Raw genomic sequence first — 23,750 nt, 5'->3', positions numbered from 1 at the left:
GAGAGCTTTATTTTCCCTCCTCAATAAGTTTTGTCAGTTGTTTTGTTTATTGGTTTAATTCTTGTTTCTTGGGTTGCATTGGTTAGTCACTCAATTAATTCTCTTGTGCTTCGTTCCCCCTTCTGAATTATGTTGTATTGATAAGGAGTTATCACAAAGTAAGTCTGTTTAGTTGTGCTCTCTTATAATCAATATATAGTAAATGTAAGTTAAAGTGTTGCTGATGTAATCGGTTAAAACTTGGAGTGGTGACAAGGTCTTAAAATGTATGGAAAGAGTCTTAAAAAAGGTCTTAAAAAGTATTAAATTTAACATGATTCCTGTATATACCCTGTAAATGCATCTAATGCCACTTCAGATGCAGCTTTCCTCAGCATTGAAAAGAGAGTTTGTTAATACTAATTTCATTTGAATGGTAACAACTCCAATTTCTTATGTAAATAATTTTTGCTTTGAAATTTGCATAGATTTTTGTTTGTATATGCTGTCAATTATAGTTCATAGAAATAAAATCGGAATTGGCAAAAATCTGTATCGGCAAGTCACACTTCCAAAAAATCGGAAATCGGAATCGGCCAAGAAAATTGCAATTGGTGCATCTCTAATCTGTGTTGTATTTGATTTGTTCATACATGAGTGTGCAGTTTATTAATGTGTCTGTTTCTTTCCTAATTTCTCAGGTGCACAACTTGATCATGCTGGCAAACCAGAACCGGTCCACAGCCCGCACAGGCATGAACGATCACTCTTCACGTTCTCACTCTGTGTTCCAGCTAGACATAGAGGGGCAGAACTCTGATCGAGACACCAAGTGCAAGTGTAAGAATCACAGAATTCCTTGATTTAATAGATAAACTGCACTTCATAAAGGGGAATGGAGGTCCAATTAAGAGTAGTCTTAATTAGGGCTGTCAAATAAAAAATTTAATTTCGAATATTCGTTGAATTTAAAATCATGACACCGGTTTCATTCCTCTAAGTGGCCAACTTTTGGAGCTATAGGCTTTATAAAATTAAGAGTCGCTACGAAAAAAACCCTGATTTCGGCCCGAAGGACAGCGTCACCTGAATTCACAAATCATGGAGAATGATATTCGGTGTTGTTTGCATGTCTATGACAGCGCGCTGCGTATTTATAGCCAAAAGAAATCTGAATATCAAACCACAAACTATCTTTACTGCGGTCATTATAACAGGGTCTGAGGAAACTATATTCATGATATATGTCATTAATAGACAACCGAAAGTGAATAAATAAAGTGTTCATGCAGTGTCTGGTCAATGCCCCTTGTTCTTTGGACCTGCAATAGCATTTGCTGGGTTCAAAGAGAAATTAAAGAATATTTGATCGAAATTAATGTTGTATTATGTTATGAGGAAAATCAAAACACCTATTTTTAGCAGCTGTTTGTTTACGTACTTATGTTATATATCTAAAATATGTTTATGTAACATTTATTAAATGTATAACATATCTTTATTATATAAATAGCATTTTTTTTTTCATGTGAAAGTGACAAAGTCATTCATTTTCAAAGTAAATTTCATTTTATGCAAATGAGCTCTCACTCTCAAAATTAGGTGTGGACTCAGTTTGATTATTTAATTCTGTTGTCACTCTGGTTTGTAACCGAACTGTGTGTGAATGTAAGCATATTCAGCCATTTAATACAGGACTGACAACCATATTCTGTTGCTGTGTGTAAGTAGCCTGGTTTGTAACCGAACTGTGTGTGAATGTAAGCATATTCAGCCATTTAATACAGGATTGACAACCATATTCTGTTGCTGTAAGTAGCCTGTGTAATGTGAAGTTGTGTCCCAAATAACGCACTATACACTATTGGTACACTATCTGTGTACTTGGTCGGAGTAGGCCTACTACATTTGAATTTGAACTTGCTTCACGACTGTTAAAAAAATGTTTTATTTATTATGAATATGGGTAGTGTGTATCATCTTGTTACTATCATGTGACCTCGCAGTGTTAGTTGCATCGCTTCACTGTCATTCGTAATCCTCTCCTGTGGCCTCATGGGATTGTAAAGTGTCCTTCGAATGCACACAAGTAGTAGGTTATTCGGGTAGTTTTCGCCTACTGTTTTTCGAATACTATGAATTTGGAAATGCTACTCTTTTTGCGTACTATTTTTTGCATTGTAGGGAAGCATTTGATTTTGGATGCAGCGTATGTATATATTCTGTGTGCTATGTACTCAACTGTCTAGTGTAAGAATTATATAAGGTTATTTTGTCATCCAGCATCAGAGTCTGATAGCTCCTTTTCTTTCAGTGTGTAATTAAAGCTGCAACATTTAATTGCATAAAGTGTCCAACATTTCACACTTAGTTTTTACAGTTAATTACAGTTAAGTGCATCATCCAGGCATTTGAAGTGAATGTTTTCTTTTTGGAATTTTCAGTGGGAACACACCAATCACATTATTTATGCTAAAATGGTGCATAATAGTGCATAAGAATAGTGCATAAGCATGCAAATTGGGACAAACATTAAGTTTCCCTTGCAGGAATGCAGTCGGCCACGGCGGACCAAGGCTATGGTGACTCCGCGGGTTCAGCGGTGCAGGTGTGCTTCCCCAGTGTGCAGGCCTCAGTGCTGGACAGCCTGAATCGGCAGCGTGAAGAAGGCCATCTCTGCGACCTCTCCATCCACGTTCAGGGCCAGGTGTTCAAGGCCCATCGGTGTGTGCTGGCTGCATCGTCACCTTACTTCCACGACCAGGTACATTACATATTTACCTTGAGGCCTAGATGGTGTAAAGCAGTGGTGCCCAACCCTCTTCCTGGAGATCTACCTTCCTACAGAGTTCAGCTCCAACCCTGATCAAACACGGCTTAACCAGCTAATTAAGATCTTCAGGAGCACTTGATAATTACGGGCAGGTGTGCTGAAGCAGGGTTGGAACTGAACTCTGCATGAAGGTAGATCTCCAGGAACAGGGTTGGGCACCACTAAAAGATCTCTTGAAACATGTATTGAAGATCACTAATTAATAAAATAAATTGCATATGTGTATATTTACTGAGAAAAGCCTAAAAATCAAGATAATTCAAATTATCTTTGAACACAAGAAGGTGTGTTGCATGGACTATATATGGAAGAAATAAATAAAACAATAAATATGTGTAACGAAATATATAATAATCTAGTATTTAAGTCAAATTAATTACATGATATTCTGATAATTTAATAAAACTAATTGCATATGTAAGTATTTACTGAGAAAAGCCTAAAAATCAAGATAATTCAAATTATCTTTGAACACAAGAAGGTGTTGCATAGACTATATATGAAAGAAATAAAACCATAAATTTGTGTAATAAAATGTATAATAATAAAATATTATATGAAAAAATATGTTTTAGTATAACTGATATTTTATTCCATATTTTTATTAATGTTTTGAATAATTGTTTATTTCGTTTTAAAGTTTTAGTAATCAGTAATAGTTATTGAATAATTTAGGTATTGTTTTTAGTAAATCTTTTTCAGTTTTAGTTATTTTACTTAAGCTATACAAAATGTTCAGAAACTAGCTGAAAAATGTTTTTTAATATTTTATTTTATTTCAGTAAATGTTTATTTAATTTTAATATCTATCAATCAATCTAATATAAATATTTTGTGTGTGTCACTGTGAGTGCTCTGAGTATTTAAATTCTGTGAAATGTATTTAAAGCTATATAAATATTACAACACACAGGAACTGCAATATAGTTATATTAGATAAGTGCAAAATCTTGTTAGACAATATGTTGACAGCTTCCAGGTGCCAGGTTCTGTAGCATTTCACAGACAATTTTTTTTTCACAGTCTGTATTAAGTAATAAAAAAAAAATGCATAACAGTTTCTATCAGATTCATCTGTGCTAGTATTTAAGTCAAATTAATTACATGATATTCTGATAATTTAATAAAACTAATTGCATATGTAAGTATTTACTGAGAAAAGCCTAAAAATCAAGATAATTCAAATTATCTTTGAACACAAGAAGGTGTTGCATAGACTATATATGAAAGAAATAAAACCATAAATTTGTGTAATAAAATGTATAATAATAAAATATTATATGAAAAAATATGTTTTAGTATAACTGATATTTTATTCCATATTTTTATTAATGTTTTGAATAATTGTTTATTTCGTTTTAAAGTTTTAGTAATCAGTAATAGTTATTTAATAATTTAGTAATCGTTTTTAGTAATTCTTTTTCAGTTTTAGTTATTCTACTTAAGCTATACAAAACTTTCAGAAACTAGCTGAAAAAAATGTTTTTTAATATTTTATTTTATTTCAGTAAATGTTTATTTAATTTTAATATCTATCAATCAATCTAATATAAATCTATATTTTGTGTCACTGTGAGTGCTCTTGAGTATTTAAATTTTGTAAATGTATTTAAAGCTATATAAATATTACAACACACAGGAACTGCAATATAGTTATATTAGATAAGTGCAAAATCTTGTTAGACAATATGTTGACAGCTTCCAGGTGCCAGGTTCTGTAGCATTTCACAGACAATTTTTTTTTCACAGTCTGTATTAAGTAATAAAAAAAAAATGCATAACAGTTTCTATCAGATTCATCTGTGCAGTGTTTATTAGCCACATCACAGTCTTTGTTTCTGCGTTCCAGGTGCTGCTGAAGAACATGTCCACCGTCTCCATCCCGGCCGTCATAGACCCCCTGGCCTTTGAGAGCGTCCTCAGTTGTGCGTACACCGGCCAACTGCGAATGCTTCGCGAAGACATCGTTAACTACCTCACCGTTGGCAGTGTGCTTCAAATGTGGCACATTGTGGACAAATGCACTGAGCTTCTCAAAGAGGGCAGGGGAGGTTCCAGTGGACCTCAGGGATCTGGAGACAAGGAGAGCGCGGGGCAGAGCGGCGGCGCCAACAAGATCGCCCAAGCGGACGGAGGAGACGCACCTTCGACTCCTCAACCTCCCAGCCGACCGTCCTTCAGTGAGAGCCAGTCTCCAAGCAGCACCAATTACTTCAGTCCTAGAGACGCACACTTCGGCGGGACGATGGTGACCACCGGAGCAGTGGGAGAGAGTGCTGTTCACTCCACCCCAACCTACTGCATGCCCTCCGGCGGAGAGGAAGGCTTCATGATCGAAGAAGACGACGACGAGCTCTTGTATCCCAGGAAAAGAGATCGGGGAGGCAAGCGAAAGGTCGCAACCTCCATCTCCGATCAAGAGGTTGGAGTGAGCGACAGTTTTGGAGTTTCTTCATATCAAGATGGAGACTCTTCTCCACCCCAGAAGCGGCCGTCGTACAGTCAGCCGAGCATCATGCCCAGAAAACAGTGGGTGGTGGTGAAGACGGAGCACTCGAGAGACGACGACCTGATCGTGGTGTCAGGAGGAGAGGAGGGAGAAGACGATGAAGAGGAACGAGAGATGGAGATGATCAGACAGAGATGAACCCGGGAAGTAACTCGTTGTAGTCCCTACCAGCTGTTTTTGTAGACATTAAACTGCCAGAATTTTAAAAGACGATATCTCCGTTTGCATTGATCTTTCAGCTTCGTAACTTTGCAGATATTGTTTATGCTCAAACAGCAACATTACACACTAACTAACGTTAAAAAAGTGAAATCGCAATGAACCACCCCTTTAACTTTAATTCTTTAGGGCTGGATGATATATTATTAATATATTGGATACCATTTTGTCTGTGATATAAAATAAAGAATTATTTTAAATGTCAATTATTTTAATATGCTTTTTATTTGTCCAATTAAGTTGCAAAAATGACTAGTTAAAATATAACTGCACTGGTAGATTTCTTCACTTGTTTTGACCTCGTTTAGACTTAAAACAAGTGAAAAAGTCTGCCAGTGCAATAAGGCCAAATACACTCGCATTGAATATACTCTAATACTCTAAAAAAAAGTCTTAATATCTTATGCAGTGTGGCTTCTTAAGTATATATTTTTTGTGTGTCAATGATTATTAGATATTTTAACTGAAAAGTTACTTAAGAATAGGATTTTTTTGAGTGAATGAAATCCTTGTCTTGGGTTTCCTAACAGAAAAATCACCCTAATTTGAATATATATAAAGAAATATATTGAGGTTTTTTTTGGCTTTCGCCCAGCTATAAAACAATTTTGGATGCTTGTTGTCACACAATAAAAATGTCAAAAAATGTCATTGCATTAGATAAAAAATATCAGACCAAGTAGCATCTGCAAACAAAAGATTGTAGAGCTTTTCTCAGAACTAACTTCATTTTTGTAAGCCACTTTTTACATTCATTTTTAACCAATTGGTCTCAAGGTAATTTTTAATGAATGCATGAAGTCAGTTCATCATATGTTCTCACATGTGTCCAAGCAGAATAACCACCAGTGTAGTTTGACAACCAGAAAGTCCCCAGGACTTTTTTGTCATAATTTTAAATATATACTGCTTCATATTTTGAAACCAAATATTTCGAAAACATATCAATTCAAAACCTTATTTTTGAAGTGTTCTGATTAAAAGTGTGTACCACACATATATATATTATTATTATTATTTTTTTTTTTTTTAATAAGTGCCACTTATTGTTTTGATATTTTGATATATAATCCAATCACATGGATTATTTGTCATTTTTAAATGCCTTTTTAATTGCGGCATAAGTGTCTAAATATTTTTGTATATCAAATAGTCAAAAATGTACAAAAAATTTTTTAATTAAATAATAGACAACTGACAGATCATTTCAGCAAATCAGTGATTGAGACGGTACTATACCCATAGATAAAACTGGATTAGAATAAGAGATGCAAAGATAATATGACGAAGTGGACAAAAATAAATTACAACATTAAAAAAAACATTCATACTTGTGAGGTGCACCAACAACAACTTACCATCCTCAATTACTTGAATGTCTTTTTTCCTCTAGGCTGACTATTGCCAGTCCTCGGAAGACTACCTCAAGTTTGAGAGGGGTTTGATCGACCAGACGTCCTCTCAACACCCTGCTGAGAATCCCGGTCAGTGCTCCAGCAGGACCGTGTCCACCCGGCTCGGTTCGGTTCAGTCGACGGCCACCAGAGCTCAGCTCTTCCCTCTGGATATGCAGGGAAACCAGATTCTCCTGTACAATCAAGCCGCTCTGGAGTCTACATCTCCATTAGGGCTTGCAGGAGGCATGTCAGGGGTGTCTCTAAAAGGTAGCCTCGAACACGGAGCGGTCCACTTACCCAGCCAAGGAGCTTTGGGGAGCGGGATGGAAGGATTAGACGGCGGCGCGGCTGGAAATTCAGGCAAGGTCTTCATGTGTCACTGCGGGAAGACGTTCACGCACAAGAGCATGAGGGACCGGCACATCAACATGCACCTGGACCTGCGGCCCTTCCACTGCCCCGTCTGCGCCAAGAAGTTCAAGATGAAGCATCACCTCACCGAGCACATGAAGACCCACACCGGTCTGAAACCCTACGACTGCCACGACTGCGGGAAGAAGTTCATGTGGCGCGACAGCTTCATGAGGCATCGCTCGCATTGCGAGAGGCGCAGCAGAGCCGAAGGAAGAGCCGGATCCGAAAGGTCGGTCATTTCTCCACCGCATCACATGAAGCTCGCGTCAGCCAACGAGACCAATCAAGGTAACGTTGGTACCAGAAGCGGGATCCCCGTTTTGTCTCAACATTCCATGAGCAGCAACAGCGTTTCTTGTCTCAACATGGCCGCTTCTGGGCCTCTTCTTGGAATCAGTTCTCAAAGTGGGCCGCATGGCCTTGGATCTAGCATTTTGGGCATTGGTGGCAATCGTAGCGGGTGTGTGGAAGAAGTCTGTGAGGGTAACGTTGATGAAAGCAGCGTCACATAAGAGGTTTCCCTCAGAAACCACCATCCCATAAAACCAGAACACTTGTCTTTGGTTTCAAGGGACTATGGGCCAGATTTACTAAACAGGGCAAATTAGCGTTAAAGCGCAATTCCATAAAAGCACCGATGGGAGGGGAAAAATCTGCGGGTGATTTACTGACAAGGTGCACATTAAAGAACACAGACGCTCCTGATAATACATAGATGTTCTTGTGGCTCAGTGGTAGAGCATTGCGTTAGCAGCGCAAAAGGTTGTGGGTTCAATTCCCAGGGAACACGCATACTGGTAAAAAATTTATAGCCTGAATGCACTGGAAGTCGCTTTGGATAAAAGCGTCTGCTAAATGCATAAATTATTATTATAATTATTAAATTATTAATTATTAGACGCAACATCGTTTTTCCATAATGACAAGCGCAATCTACCAAGAGCAACGCAAATTACATCCTGCTTTATAGTATTTTTTTGGGGGCATTAAATAATGCCACAAATACCAGTGAATTGACAATCGCGAATCTTAGTAAATCGAGTTGTGTGATTCATTTAAATACTCTAATCCCATAAATTTACTGATCGAAAGGGAAACGCCTACAAATGCATAAATTAGCTGAGTCGCAAAAATAACTCTGTCCACGCTTTTTCAGCGCTAATTTCCCACTGCGTGTCTTTAGTAAATCCTGACAGTAGTTTTTTAACGCCAAATGAGGGTTTGCGCTGGCGCTAGCTGATAGTAAATCTGGCCCTATGTGCACAAATAACGTTAACTATAAAGTTACATTCACATAAATAACGATAACTATTACAATAACTATGAAGACTCATTCACAAAAAAAAGTCGATAACTATAAAGGTATGTTCACACAAAGGATAATAACTATAACTATATTAACAATAACTATCAAAGCTTGTGTGTAAAAAAGGACGATGACGAAAAAGATAAAGGTTTGTTCGCAAAAAAAGATATTTATGACAATAACTATAAAGGTCTGTTCACACCAAAAACTATAATGATAACAATAAAGGCTCGTTCGCAAAATGGATGACATCTATAAAGGGTCATCGCAAAAAGGATAACTATAACGTTAACTATAAAGTTACATTCACATAAATAACGATAACTATTACAATAACTATGAAGACTCATTAACAAAAAAAGCCGATAACTATAAAGGTATGTTCACACAAAGGATAATAACTATAACTATATAATAACAATAACTATCAAAAAACGATAACTATTAGAATAACTATAAAGGTGTGTTCACAAAAAATGGACGATAATTAACCGTAAAGGCTCATTCATAAGAAATTGAAGATAGCTATAAAGTTACTATATTGGTCCGTTCACACAAAGAACAATAACTGTAACGATAACAATAAAGGTTTGTTTACACAAAGAACGATAACTATAATGAGAACTATGAAGGCTTGTTCACAAAAAGGACATATGTTTTAAAGATAACTATAAAGGTCTGATCACACAAATAACGTTACTAACAATAAAGGCCCATTCACACAAATAACGTAACCGTACTAAATAATCATTCTAAGTGAATGGCAAAGTCCACATCACAACTATGATAGTGACTTGAACAATATGATTCAAATCACTGTCAGGACTTTTTCAGCTGATGAACGATAAAAACATTGACAGCCAATCAGGGGCGCGTTTCCCAAAAGCATCGTTAGCTAACTATGGTGGTTCGTTCCATTGAAATCTATTGGTAACGACGGAACCTTCGACCATAGTTGCTTTTGGGAAACGCACCCCAGAATGATAAAAGCACCAGAATCCCACTTAAAATATAAAGTGGGAGAACTTTTCATAGTTCTTGGTGTGAACGCGCCTTAAAACTTAAATAATCATTCAAATTCTGTGAGAATAACGACATCAGTGAAGGCATAGAGGCTGCTTTTTTTTCACCAGATAAATTATTAAAAAACATTGACAGCCAATAAGAATCTATTCCACTTTAAAGAGCTCAAGCACAAAACCACAGAGCATGCTTGTAATAAACATAACATTATTGTGCTTTGGTGTGGATGCTAATATAGTTATCATTCTTGGTGTGAACGGGCCTTTACTGCTTGAAGGGCAGGGTTTGTAGGTAGTTGGATCACTAAATGAATCAACTCGCAGTGCATTTTGGCTTTACAGTATGTCCTTGCACCCTTAAAACCACCGTAAACATTGAGGGGGACACAACCTCCTCAATACAAAGTCATAAGCACCTGGCATCCAACTACTGAACTCCTGCAGTATTTTAGATGTAGCCTATAGTGAACCAGTAGTGATAGTTTACATGTTTGCCTTCCATGAAGGCCGAGACCTGATTTGCGAATGGATGAAAAGCTTGAATGAAGTATGCGAATGACGTGCCAAATTAGTGTGAACGTCTGCAACTGCCAAGAACGTTTAAGACATAGGAAGATGATTTAATCCTGATTGGGACCGATCAAGACTTGTGTTTTAATTGAGTGGATGTTTGGATACGTTAATGCAGTGATCAGTAGTTGCCTTGTACCACAGATGCACCACAGAAACCATATACCTCAAACATTTGCGCAACTGTTCAATATATTACAATAAATAAACCGGGATCTGAAGATTGTGAGCTGGAAGGAATCACATATCTGTTGCTTATCCACACATTCTTATTACTTTTATATCAGACCTGTGTGTATTTCAGATTAGTGAGCAAAGTTAAAGTGTGAACAATGAAGTAGAGAACATTTGAAATCTACTAAAAAAAAAAACACCAGTAGGTAAAAGCATGATTCAGTGCTCGCTTGATGAGTAATCTGGTTAGAGATCTGTATTTTGTATTGATAAATAAAAAATATATTTGTTCCGTCTACAACTGTTGTGGTGAATCTGAACTAAATATGCGACGGACGGTAGCAGACTAAGCATTTTCCTGATGTGGACAGAATTATATGTCAGTGGTTTCACAAGATTCAAGATCTTCAAATGAAAGAGAAATAAAGTATGTTGTGCACAAATTATGATTCATTCTTGTCTTATTACTGTTTGAAAGTCACTCAGTTTAATTTTTTTTTTCCTTTTTTGGATATTTCGGTTTACCCCGATTGTTTTCAAGTGATAATTCACTCAAAAAAGAAAATTCTGCCATAATTTCCCAACTCTCACACTGTTCCAAACTTCAAAGCGACTTACAAATGAGGACAATAAAAGCAGTCAAAACTAACAAAAGAGCAACAATATATAAGTGCAAATGACAAGTCTCGGTTAGCCTAACGCAGTACACGTAGCAAGGTGTGTGTATATATATATAAAAAGGTATTATTTATCCGCCATATTGTCCTGGTTATTAATATAAATGTAAGTATAATTTTTTTACAACAGATTTAATATGGTTACCATTCTTTTGATGCGCCTTTTGTCATGCCAATTAAATCCTCAATTAGTTAAGCAGAGTAATTAAAAACAATTTTTAATATGACAATACTGATCAATTTAATAGATCAATCATCAGCAGTTTACAGAAATCATTTCAATACTAAACGGCAAGTGCAGGAGGACACTTAACTCTTGTGCTTCGTCACCTGAGGCCAGTTAAAGGGACAGTTCACCCAAAAATAAAAATTCTGTCAATATTTACTCTCAAGTCCTTTTAAATCCATATCCTGATATTTTTTCTGTATTGCACACACAAAAAAGGAGGTGAAATGAATGTCAGAATTTTTATTTTGGGGTGAACTATTTCGTTAAGATGTAATCTGAAAACAAAGCTTCCGATGTTTGTAAACTGGAGCATGTAAAGTAGCTCATAACTTACGTGGAACATTAATTCTGCTGAAAAAATCCACAGTGCACTATACAAAGTTATCAACATGTAAGTCAAACATTACACAAAATGGGAGCATTTATTGAGTTGAGAAGAGAAAGTTCACTTCCCCTCATGACTCTTGGCACAGATGAGGATTGCTTCCAAACCCTCAAACTAAAACCATAAATACAATACAAGATAAACCCTCAGAGTAAGAATGTTTAGAGGCAAGTCCCATTTACAATATACCAAAATACCTCTAAAAAGCCTGAATGAATAACGGCATGCCATTTCCCCTTGTATAAAAAGTAAACCGTGGCATTGCGTACAAGTGGTTCAAAACCTGACTGAACCAAAGTAAAATAAAGGTTTTTTGTTCTCTGTTCACACTGGCAGGCACTAACGGAGCAGGACGCTGACTGAGATGCCAGCTCAATACCCTGTGACTCAATCTGAATCAGACAGAACGATCACTTCCTCTGGGTCGCACTGAGTCGCCACGTTCACCTGTGAACACAGGAAAGACAGGAGTTAGCGCTTTCTTTAATGGGTCTATGATGCTGTATGTAATGCTCAGTCACAGTGTTACTGTAACTAAAACTACTAAAAAAAACATTAATTGACACCAAATAAAAAACTTTGTAATACGTCGAGTAAATATTTACCAACATTTCGCCAAGCCAACATTTCTCATTTTTTTAAAAGTTGAAGTACTAAAATGACTAAAGCTGAAAATAACTATTAAAATGAAACTGACATTTAAAAATAAAAACACAAACCAACAAAATTACTAAAACTTAAACTAAAATTAAAATAAAAAAATATATAAATACTGTATTAATGATACTAAAATAACACAGCGGTAATTTTATTAAGATGGCTGAAAGCATTGTAATGGAATACAGTCATGTTAAAATATTTTTATTATTAATAAATATAATTATTCTAATTATTTTCGATATTAAAAATAATTATTTAATTTATTATCTAATATTTATGCAAAGGCTTGACAAATTTTCAAGCCTTGTTGAGTTTCTGAATCATAAAGCTGAAATAAAAATTCATAAAGCTGATGCAAACCAATGAAACTTGATCCCTAAAGTGAATCACAGCAATATTCCTCAAATTTAAAAAAGAAAAAAAAAAAAAACGTTTTTGGACAAAACAAACGATAAGATCATACTTTTTTCTGTCTTTTTCTTGTTTTATCTACCTCTATAATTTCAGTAAATATTTCAGTAAGTTGGCATTTCTCATTTTTGTGTAAAGCAGAAGTACAAAACTTAAATAAGTTTAAAAAATAAAAATAAATAATAATAAAATATACATATTTAAAAATAAATAAATAAAACAACAAAATTACTAAAACTTAAACTAAAATGAAAAAAATAAATAAATTCAAAATATTAATAAATAATATAGTACTATATCAATTAAAATAAAAAAGCAGTGAATTTACTGCAGAGACTGAGTAAGTTGCAATGGAATATGGTCATGCCAAAATATTTGAGTGGATAAAATCAGCCTTTCTGCTACAGGAATGGTGTAATAATAACATGAAAAAGCAATTCAGCAGAAATTCAAATGCATTTACTGCTGTGTTTCAATGCAAACTAAAAGCAAACGGACACAGTCACCTTATTTTTCTTAGGCGGTGGCGTGGCTCGTGAGCTTCGGACCGTGACCCGAGTCGAACTCCTCGTCCTGGTTAAATCTTCTTCCTCAGGACAGATCACACCCATATCCAGAGGAATATCACTGAGAAAAACAACTGCATGAAGCAAGCTGGTCCTCCAGAAGAACACAAAAGGCTAAAATCAGTATTCAGTGAAAATCTTGACATCCGTCCTAGCACAGACCAGCAGCCATAGATATTCTTAACATGTTCACGAGATTGAAATCTTGACAATGGCTGATTCGTGAAATAATTTATTCGTTGAAGTTAATTTTCTAACATCATAGAAAATAGATTAATATTCATAGATTAATATTCACTATCATGCTAAAAAATATTAATGGTGAAAAATATATTTTTTGTTAAACTATATCTACACTGGCTGAATGAGAATGCAAATTTACTCTGACAGCAGGTGGCGCTTAGCGAACAGCAGCGATAGTGTTTCCTTGGTTGCTTATAAACACTACGTTAACATGCATTATAAGGAAGCAAGATGACAAGAAAATACCATGTCAACTTTTCTAAAGAGAGTCATTTCCCCTCAGAGATACATTCATACAAACCCCCACCACAAATGTATTGTGATTCTAGGGCTGGGCGATATAGCTAAAAAATTTATCAACGATATAATGTTTCATATCGTTCGGTATTGATAATTATTGAATTTTTTTTATAACCTTTTTTTAAAACAAAGAGCAATAGATTTCCGAGGCCACAGGAGGGCGCAATGAGCAAAATAATGCAGCGCATTAAATTGTCAACGCAAGGAAATAACGGTCTATAAAAAATTTGCATTACGTCTAAATTAACTCATATAAATCAAATATAATTTCGTAAATTGCATAAACCATTATGAACAAAACAGCATCATGTATTTATGCATTGCCTAATCCAAAGAGCCGAAGCGCCATTCCTCACAATCTCCTCATCACAGCCAGGCACAGCACTCATTTCAGCATGTGTTCGTGTTTGTGTGAGCTGTCTGCGTCACTCATAGCACGTGCCTATATCGTGCGCTATATCGAACATTTTTTCTATCGTTATCAATGAAGGTGTACCGTCGCTAAATATCGATACCGTTTTATCGCCCAGGCCTGTGATTTGTTAACATCTCAACTGACTTGAATTGGCACATATTTTTATCGATTTTCAACCGGCTTGAGGAGCATCGTTACATCCCTATAATTTAATAGTAAGTTATTAAATCACACGACTTCTCATGGAAAGTCTGCACGATTCATTCAGGTTTACCTGTCCTGTGTGCAGTTCCTATTGAAGGCAGCAGTTTGGGTTTCAGTCGAGGATCGTTTCCTCTTCTTGTAGTTGCCCATCTCGTCGATCAGCAAAGGGCTTGTTTGAGGTAGTGGACTGCAGGTGGCTGATCTCACAGGGGTTGACGGTGTGTCCTGATTGGTGGAGACAGTCTCAGTGCAGTTAGTGGTGCTTTTAATGTGATTCCAGGAAATAAGATCTGTCTCGTCGGTAGGCATAGGATCCAAAGTCTCTATGAAGGGAGGGCTTTGTTTCGCAGGTGTGCCGTTTGTGTTTGTTTCCACAGGTCCCGTCTCATGTGTGCTGCTGGCTGGAGACCGCTGGTCTTCATCGCCCTGATCCTCCTCTGTGTCCTGGACGGAAGACTTGATTGACAGAGGAGAGTTCTCTTCCATCGGCTGATCATTGTCACTGTTGTTCATCTGCTCCTCTTCGACGTCCTCTTCATCATCATCTGAAACACATCAGCAAAGGAGAAATGGGTTTTCCCTCCAGGAAATGGCAAAGCAACATGAAGGAAGGAGATGAAGATGATTTATGCATTTCTTACCTGGACCAGCTTGCTCTCGACTGGCTTGGATCTCCTCTTCAATGTCAGGATCAGAGGAATCATCCTCTTCTTCATCTTCCTCCTCCTCTACTTTTTCTTCCTGTTCCTCCCTCTCTTTTTCTTTGCTGTCACTCTGCTGCCCATTAAGTGCCTGTAAATGTGACGGAAGGACAAACCGATTCAAGACTACTCATGGTTTCAAGGAGATTCTGACTTCATTTTGGACAATGCAGAAATACTGTAGGTATAAATTTTATAAATGTTAAATATTTTATTTATATTTTTAAAAAAGAAATTATGTAATATAATAACAACATTATTTACATCAAGAAACAAGTTAATTTTATTATTTATTATTTGTATTATAAATTTGTATTGTTAAATATTTTAAAACATTAATGTATTATTTAAAATAGAATATAATAATATTTTTAATTTTTGTTTATATCTTAACTAGTGCTGGGCAACGATTAATCGCATCCAAAAAAAAGTTGTTGTTTATAGAATATGTGTGTGTACTGTGTATATTTATTATGTATATATAAAGACACATACAGCATTTATTTTGAAAATATTTACGTGTATATATTTATATTCATATAATTTATATTATATATAAATATATTTAATATAAAAACATAACAGATTTTTCTTAAATATATATGCATGCATGTGTATTTATATATACATAAATATACTCCGTACACACACATATATTATGTGCATAAAAACTTTTATTTTGGATGCGATTAATCGTTGCCCAGCACTATATCTTACATATAAATGATATCTTTCATCAGTATCTTTGCATCAAAAAACAACGTTTTTTAAATTATATTTTATTTTGATTACTATAAAATATAATCATAATTATTTTCAATATTTTTTTGTATGTATGAATTTAAATAAATTTTTAAGTATTTTACATTTTTAGATTGATTCTATAACTGAAGACATTTCAGATTCTACTGGAGAAAAACCGAATACTGAAATGAATTATTGAACAAAACAAACAATATATATAAGAACATATTTGGTTCTTTTACCTCTTTTTTCTGTCTGTCTCTCTCTTGTTTCTTCCTCATTTCCTCTACCTCTATGTCTTCCTGTTTATTAGAGTATTTGGTGATCACCTCCTCCAGGCTGCTGAGAGCCACGTCTCTGTTTGAGCGGAGTTTGCGATTTAGTGCTGGATCAGTGAGTGCAGGGTCTAACGCTGAAGGAAACACAGGAAATTCACCTCGAATGCTGAACTTACAATCATTAAATATTACTGGAGCCCATCCATGTTTACATCAATCCAGAAATGTGCAGAAATTATTGGCGAGTGTAAAACATAAGACTAATACAATAAGACTTGATTATGTTCTCTAGCTGAATAGGAGAGTAACTGAATTGAATTACTAGGTTTGAAGGAATCGGTGAGGTGGGAGCCGAAGTTGTAGACCATGTCAAGCTGGCGTCTCTCCTGCAGTTTGTTGCCCGTTTCTCTGAAGGCTTCTTGAGCAATTTGTGTCATCTGTTTGCGGGTGAGCATGAGTTTGTAGCGTTCGTTGGCGCGCTGAACCACCTTCAGGATATCTGTGTAGTCCGGCGGATTGTGAAGAGCTTCTGGACTGTTAATGTAGCGTTCAATCTACAAACCAAAGAGAAAAGAAGACCGTAAAGACGAAAAGGAAAGCAAAGAAAAATGATACATTATTCATTCTTTTCTTAAAGGGATAGTTCACCCAAAAATGAATATTTTGTCATTTACTCACCCTCATGTCGTTCCAAACCTCTATTCTTTCTTAGAAAACCTGTATAAGTTTCTTTCTTATGTTGAACATAAAAGAAGATATTTCGAAGAATTTTGAAGAACCAAATAGTTGTTGGTCCCCATTGACTTCCATAGTAGGGAAAGAAATACTATGGAAGTCAACGGGGACCATCAACTGTTTGATTACCCAGCATTCTTCAAAATATCTTCTTTTATGTTCAACACAAGAAAGAAACTCATACAGTTTTGGAACGACGTGAGGATGAGTAAATGACAAAATATTTATTTTTGGGTGAACTATCCCTTTAATATTCGCCCTCCTGGATTTCATTCCATGAGCAATGTTTACCTTTATTAGGGTGTATTTTTCATTTAACCATTTTTTTAATTAAATAAATTTAAGATAAACATCAGGGCCCGGTTTCACAGATGGGGCTTAGCTTAAGCCAGGACTAGGCCTTAGTTAAAATAAGATATTTAAGCAGCTTTTACAAAAATGTCATAGAAGAAAATGTTACAGGTGTGAATCTTGACAAAGAACAATGGTTGACGCATTTCCATTAGGCGTATTTTCAATTCGCAATTTCAATTTGCGCAATTTGAAGGGTAATGGAAACGCGTCTACTGACACATTTTAAGATGTGTCAGAGCAAGATATTTTCAGTTGAGACAGCTCAAACCTGCATTTTAGTCTGGGACTAGCTTAAGCCTTGTCTGTGAAACGCAGACGTCTTAAATAAGCCCTGGTTATTTCTGATGCTATTTAATTTTAAGTTTACAATCCATTTCTGATCAAAGCTTCAATAGCTTCAAAGCTTAATATCATAGGCTTGAGGACAGAGGAGTGGGGAAATTAGGAAGCATTATTCTGAGTAATGAGAATCCAGAGAACTAATCTTGAGGAACGTGACTTCACAAGCAAAAGAAGCACCTTTTTGTTGATCTCTGGGTAGCGTGTTCCACTGTAGGGAATATTCTGCTCGATCACTCGACCCGTCAGTGTGTTGCAGCCCTTCAGCTCACACAGTTTGTCATAGATCTTCATCATCTGAGACCACACAAAGAACATTAAAGATCCGAACGAGAACTTATAACACCTGATAAAATCTCATGACTTCAAAGTCAGTTGATTGTATCAAAATGGTTTGATTTAATATGACAACACACTGTAACTTCCAGAACTTTGTCCATAAAGGACTATTGATTGAAAACAAGGCTTTTCCGGAACTTTCTATTGAATTGAACCAAATCAGGAACGATAGCGCAGGAATGAAGAGACTTACCTTGCGTTTGAGCTTGTGCTCCTGAATATAACTGGAGTCCTCCTTCTCCAGATCGTCTATACTCAGCTCCCGCTCCTGCAGCCGCCGGATCTCTTCATTATACACCTTCAACAGGTTTTCCAGGTATGCTATCTGAAACAGAACATGAGATACACACAAATTACAATGCACATGAATATATAGTCAGTCAAAACCTCTCAGCTCATTTCAGTGTCCACAAGTATAAAGCACAACTGTAGCATTTTAAAGAAGTAAATTTCAAACATTTTATTCATAAAAATATCTTAAACATGAACAAATAAACCTTTTGGTACAGATCTAGCACAAACGGATATTTGTAAGTCTTGATATATTCTGCAGAAGCCTACTTATACACTGTAAAAAAAATACATATTAATATTAAGTGTTTATTAAGTGTTTAACCTGTATTTTGCACTTCTTTGCATTGTGTTTTATGATTAATAGAAATGTCTGTTAAATTACTGGATAATATCCTGGCAGAACATTACCAGTTAATTTTCTGTAGTTTACTTGTTTATTTTTAAATGTATACAATGTATACTGTCAGTTTGTACAATAAAACACTTTTATGGCCAGAAGTCATCGCTTTCAAATAGGAATATCCCACACCCCACTTTAAATGAAACACAGCATCCAAACTCTTTTTTTAAATCCCTATGGACAAACTACAAGTAATTTCCATCCCTATGGAAAATTACTGGAACCAAAGCTTTTGAAATCCAATAGTGTTAATATAAAAATCCAAGACCACTGTCAAATCAACCTTCTCAGCATATAAATTCAGTGGATTGCTCTAATACCTGTCTCCTGGAAGCCCTTTTCGTTTTCTTAGTTTCCTCATCCGCCTCTTGCTTTTCCTCTTCTTCTTTAACTTGTTCCTCCTCCTTTACACTTGTCCCGTTGCTCTTTTGCTCAGGTTTTGTCTGGGAGGGGACAGACTGTATGGAGCTCCTTTTCCGAGCTGTGTGCTGTTTAAGAACGGTGCAGAGTTCATTAATGTAGACGAAGGTTTTGCCAGTGTTGGCCTGGGCTCGTGTGAGGCAGCGGCCCAGAGTGTTACGAAACTCCACCGACGTCAGGAAGGTCGGCAGGGCCTTAGAGTATCTGGTCTGGAGGTAGGTCACGACCTCGGGATGGTCTTGAGAGTATTTGGAGCAATGGTCCACAAACTGGACGAGCAGAATAAAGGGGCAGCATTTGGGTTAGATTCAAGTGGGGAAAAAAGGAGGAAAAATACAACATACTTTTAATATGATAATATGATTCTGCCGGTTTTATGATAAATTTAAGACCAAGTAAAGAAAATTCAGGGAATAAATTGATTGAAACACAATGCATTAATATGTTCTCTAAATGTACATTTCTTGTACTACAATGCTTCAAACTTTGAAAATACACCTTTCCTTTAGATTTCCATGACTTTTTAATTCATTTTACAAAACAAACTGTATATATACAGCTTAAAGCTTCAATAGCTCTGCTCCCAATTACTAGAATATGGAAATCACTTTTACTGTATCTTATGACCGCACTCCAAAAAAGTAATGTTTTTCATCAGTACTTACAGTGCAAATGTCTAAAGATTCTTAAATCAAGCTACATTTACTTGAGAAGCAAAATTACATAAGATAAGAAGTCTTGTTTTCTGAAAAAGTAATCAAAATGAAGTGAGTTTATGATTAAAATAAGAACAAATATCTTCCAATGGGCTTAGAAAAATCAACTTCATTCAAAGGGAAAACAAGTTTTTGTGCCCCATTGACATATGTGTTCTTGTTTCAAGCATAAACATTTAATTTTGTTAAATTTCTCAGAAAACAAGACTTAATATCTTCACTTTGCATCTCAAATATATGCATCTTAATCTAAGGATGTTTAGGTATTTGTATTGGAAAACAGATATTCATTTTTTGCACTGCATGCAACATTTATTGCCATGATGACTTTATGAACTTAAGACTTTCTGCTCCAGTTTAAGACTTTGTCAGGCCTTTATTTGTGAAAGTGTAAATTAAGACATTTTAAGACATGCAGAAATCCTAAAAAACCTTGTCAGACAACATAATATTTTTTTAAACTGTTGTCTTGTTAGCTATTTTTGTAATATGCAGTCAGTATATTCTGACACATAAATATTGTTAACAAACATACCTCTGCAAAGAGTTTTTCATTCTCCACTTTTAGGACATGCACATCCTTCTTCGCAGAGGCGAATGGAGACTGTGTGATGTGTGTTGGAGGCGGCAGCTGGTTCTTCACAGGTGTTTTTAACTGGCAGTTCGTAGCATGAGAATAGGACGTGGATGCAGATGTGGAAGCTTCTTCATCGTCATCGTCAAGGATCACAATGCTGTCCATCACTGCTCCGGCCATCCAGAAGGGAGGAGAGAGAATCTGCTGAGGAGTAATGAATGTGGAGGTGTCAGGCCTGCATTTCAATTACACCAAAACCTGAAAACATACAGTTACTCTTTATGATTTCACTCTATACTGATATCATAACCCAGCCAACAGAGTAGATATATTTATATTTAAGCTATATTTAAAATCGCAATGCATATACAATTGCATTTTGATATCTCAACATCTACACAGTATGCATTAATGTATCTAATATTTATTTGTTCAGCTTTTCTGTACATACTTGAGCACTGAGCATCGAATTGGTCAAGAGACACAGTCAAAGTCCAAATTGAGATGCCAAAATCCGTATGTACCTACAGAAAAATATATTAATCAGTGTAAAACTTCTGCATGCAAGAGACATTGTGTTAATAAATGTAATAATATGGCCAAATAATGTCAATATTCGTAAATACGTTGGTATGTCATAGAAACTTAAAAGCAAAATGCTCTTTAAAATAGTTTTGGATGGTATTAGTCACCACTGTAATAAAAAAGAAACAAAAGACTGACTACATATAATGAGTAATGATCATAACAACTGTAATGACTATGGTATTTTAGCGGTAACTATATTTACCATGGTACCTTTTTATTTAATTCCATAGCAACCAGATGTAATGGATGACTAAGGCTAACGACAGCTTAAAATTATAATAATAATTTCATATTATATGTCATAAATATAATATTTTAGGTCAGATTACTGATCTAGAGACTGTAACGTTAGCTCTTTAATTCGGTCAAGCAGTACAGCTTCCTTCCGTTTTTTGTTAAAAGCCTTAAACCCTCGAACGTGAATTGCAAATACATAACATGTCATATTCCTCACAGTCTTTACAAACCCATCATAAAATAATTTTTTATAAAACCTCGTTACTGATCAATCAATAAAAAGACAATCAGAAACAACTTACGCGCTCTGATCCTAGAACTCAGCGCTGGATCTAAGTACGGCTCAACATGAGACGCGCTGATTCGCTGGCGGCCAGTAATCTGATCGCTCATTGGCTGAGCGCTGTACGTGTTTCTTCTTCGATCTGATTTTGGACGCAGTGGTATCGGATGCTTATCAGCGCCGCGCAGGGAACAGGAGACCCCGACCCAAACAGAGACTCAGGGGACGCTTCTTCAGTTTACAGTAAAATGATGTGGCATCAAACTAAATTGTACGTGATGTCGTCAGATCATGTGCATCTTGTGTTTTGTTTCTCCAGAAACAAAACCGATACTCATCAGGTTCCCAGTATGTGTTCAGTATGTTTTTCAGGCTAAGCTTGTTTTACAAATTCAACTGAATGTTTATCTGCATCCTGATATCATTCTGGGGACCCCATGAGTAAAGGGCAAGAAAACAGGCCGGTAAGATCCTTAAAAAAATTTTTTTTAAAAAACAGGCCTTTTTGGAGCATCTAAAGTTGATATCACACTTCAGTGATCAGTGACTATGGTATTCTGGGGACCCCATGAGTAAAGGGCAAGAAAACAGGCCGGTAAGATCCTTAAAAAAAAACAAAAAAAACCCAGGCCTTTTTGGAGCATCTAAAGTTGATATCACACTTCAGTGATCAGTGACTATGGTCTATTTTAAATAAAGGCCTATAGTTCATTTTTGTTATGTAGAATAGCTTGGAAACAGTATAAATGAAATCAGGAATCTATAGGCCTCATTTCGGCTTCAGACCTCTATGATTTATGCTGTATGTTTCATTTCAGGAACTTTTTCACTTCAGCAACTTTATGATATGCAGCAGTCACCAAGTGGTGCAATGTTATTAAGCTGCTTTCTTGATATATGTTTTTTAATAGGTTTTCTTACTAAAGATTTTATTTTATTTTATTGACCAAAATGTTAGCATGCCACCATTAAGAGAAGCCGGAAAGTTTGGTAAATAATTGTGGCAGGCAAATGGGGTGAAGTTTTTTTATAAAAATAGGAAAACACCCAACTCCTCTACATTCACTGGTCATCAGGTTGGAATGAATTCTTTGACGACCACCTAATGGTTTCATAAATTCTGCCTACTGATGATTGATGAAATCCTCTCATTAGCAAGTTGTGTGAAGGAAAAAATAAACATGGAACTTCATACACAAATAACTTAATGATTTAAGAAAAATGGAATTAAAACGCAACTTTCCATTTTGCATTTTAATCTCATTTTTGGAATTTTCTGTTTGATTGATTGATTGATTTTATTTTATTTCATCCTTCACTAATTAAATTTTTCATATATTTATTTATTGCAATATGTAAATATTTATTTATTGTATTTTTAAAAACATTTTCCATTTATACGTATATGTGAAAGGTGTAATGACTTCATTTTGTGTTCACTTTCATCTGTCCAGTCTAAGAAAACCTCATAGTGATTGATTGGTGATGTTACCCTTGTCCTAAAAATCTATTGGCTAGACTGTTCAACCTCGAGACGAGGTACATTTTCATATGCTAACTGTTTTTCAGTCAAAGTCCAAACATGTGGACTGCAGTTCTTCTGCTCCTTGACGTTACTCTCACTTGTGCTAGTGAGTAAATGGTTTAAAGTTGACTGTTTAAGCGACTGTATGATTTGATGTTTTAAAGTTATGCACTAAAACCATGTATAGTAGCTGCAGAGGCCAATAATTATATTTAATAGGCCAAGAAAAATTTGTTATGTTAAAAATGTAATGTTTTGGAATTTACTTGGAATCATTTGGTTACCAGGTGTCCATTTGGAGTCTCCAAATGGCTTTTTTTGAAAAAACGCCTAGACTTTTTTTTTAATAAAAGCTTACAGAAACTACATTTTTGGGAGTATCATCTTCAAATTTGAATCAAAATATGGTCAGACATTCAGCTTTATCTTTATGGTGTTTTCAGGCCAATAGCATTAAAGCCTCATCCATTTTTCCCTTAGTGAATTTCATTCAAAGATATCGTGAGTCACTTTCATGTACAATTTACCTTGTTTTACTCTGTTGCTTTATTATGACTCCAGAGTAACAAAGGTTCAAGTGTCTAGTTTCAAACAATACCAGATTTATAAATATAGACCATAGGGTTCAAGAGCTACAGACATTTTTATTTGGGTATGTCGTTTTTCAGAAAATGCTCAAAAATAGGGGCGCACAGTAAGTGGTTAAA

General features: G+C 35.7%; 2 protein-coding genes across 5 annotated transcripts; one reads left to right on the top strand and one right to left on the bottom strand.

Annotated features, from left to right (window-relative positions):
- The first annotated feature begins 2,530 nt into the window (after positions 1-2,530).
- Positions 2,531-7,996, top strand: LOC107752533 (zinc finger and BTB domain-containing protein 22-like). Its single transcript, XM_016568534.1, has 3 exons — positions 2,531-2,743; positions 4,662-5,450; positions 6,934-7,996. The coding sequence occupies exons 1-3, from the start codon at positions 2,531-2,533 to the stop codon at positions 7,861-7,863; spliced, it is 1,932 nt and encodes a 643-aa protein (XP_016424020.1). The 3' UTR covers positions 7,864-7,996.
- A 3,275-nt stretch (positions 7,997-11,271) lies between these two features.
- Positions 11,272-21,629, bottom strand: daxx (death-domain associated protein). Of its 4 annotated transcripts, none has more exons than XM_016568505.1 (12): positions 21,538-21,629; positions 20,862-20,934; positions 20,369-20,614; positions 19,018-19,386; positions 18,197-18,328; positions 17,845-17,961; positions 16,559-16,790; positions 16,201-16,370; positions 15,155-15,305; positions 14,584-15,058; positions 13,292-13,412; positions 11,272-12,161 (listed from the first exon to the last, which is right to left on the bottom strand). In XM_016568505.1, exons 2-12 carry the CDS (start codon positions 20,874-20,876, stop codon positions 12,102-12,104), a joined length of 2,088 nt encoding a protein of 695 aa, XP_016423991.1. In that variant the 5' UTR covers positions 20,877-20,934; positions 21,538-21,629; the 3' UTR covers positions 11,272-12,101. The 4 variants fall into 4 exon arrangements, with proteins under 4 accessions (XP_016423991.1, XP_016423992.1, XP_016423994.1 ...); XM_016568506.1 differs by having other exon boundaries at positions 20,369-20,611; XM_016568508.1 differs by lacking the exon at positions 20,862-20,934 and having other exon boundaries at positions 20,369-20,611; positions 21,538-21,613.
- Between the last annotated feature and the right edge of the window lie 2,121 nt (positions 21,630-23,750).

This window comes from Sinocyclocheilus rhinocerous, unplaced genomic scaffold, assembly GCF_001515625.1.
Source record: "Sinocyclocheilus rhinocerous isolate Xijiao unplaced genomic scaffold, SAMN03320098_v1.1 scaffold1342, whole genome shotgun sequence".
NCBI lineage: Eukaryota > Metazoa > Chordata > Actinopteri > Cypriniformes > Cyprinidae > Sinocyclocheilus > Sinocyclocheilus rhinocerous.
Note: the sequence above shows the minus strand (reverse complement) of the source record. Positions and strands in the feature narration are given on the sequence as shown.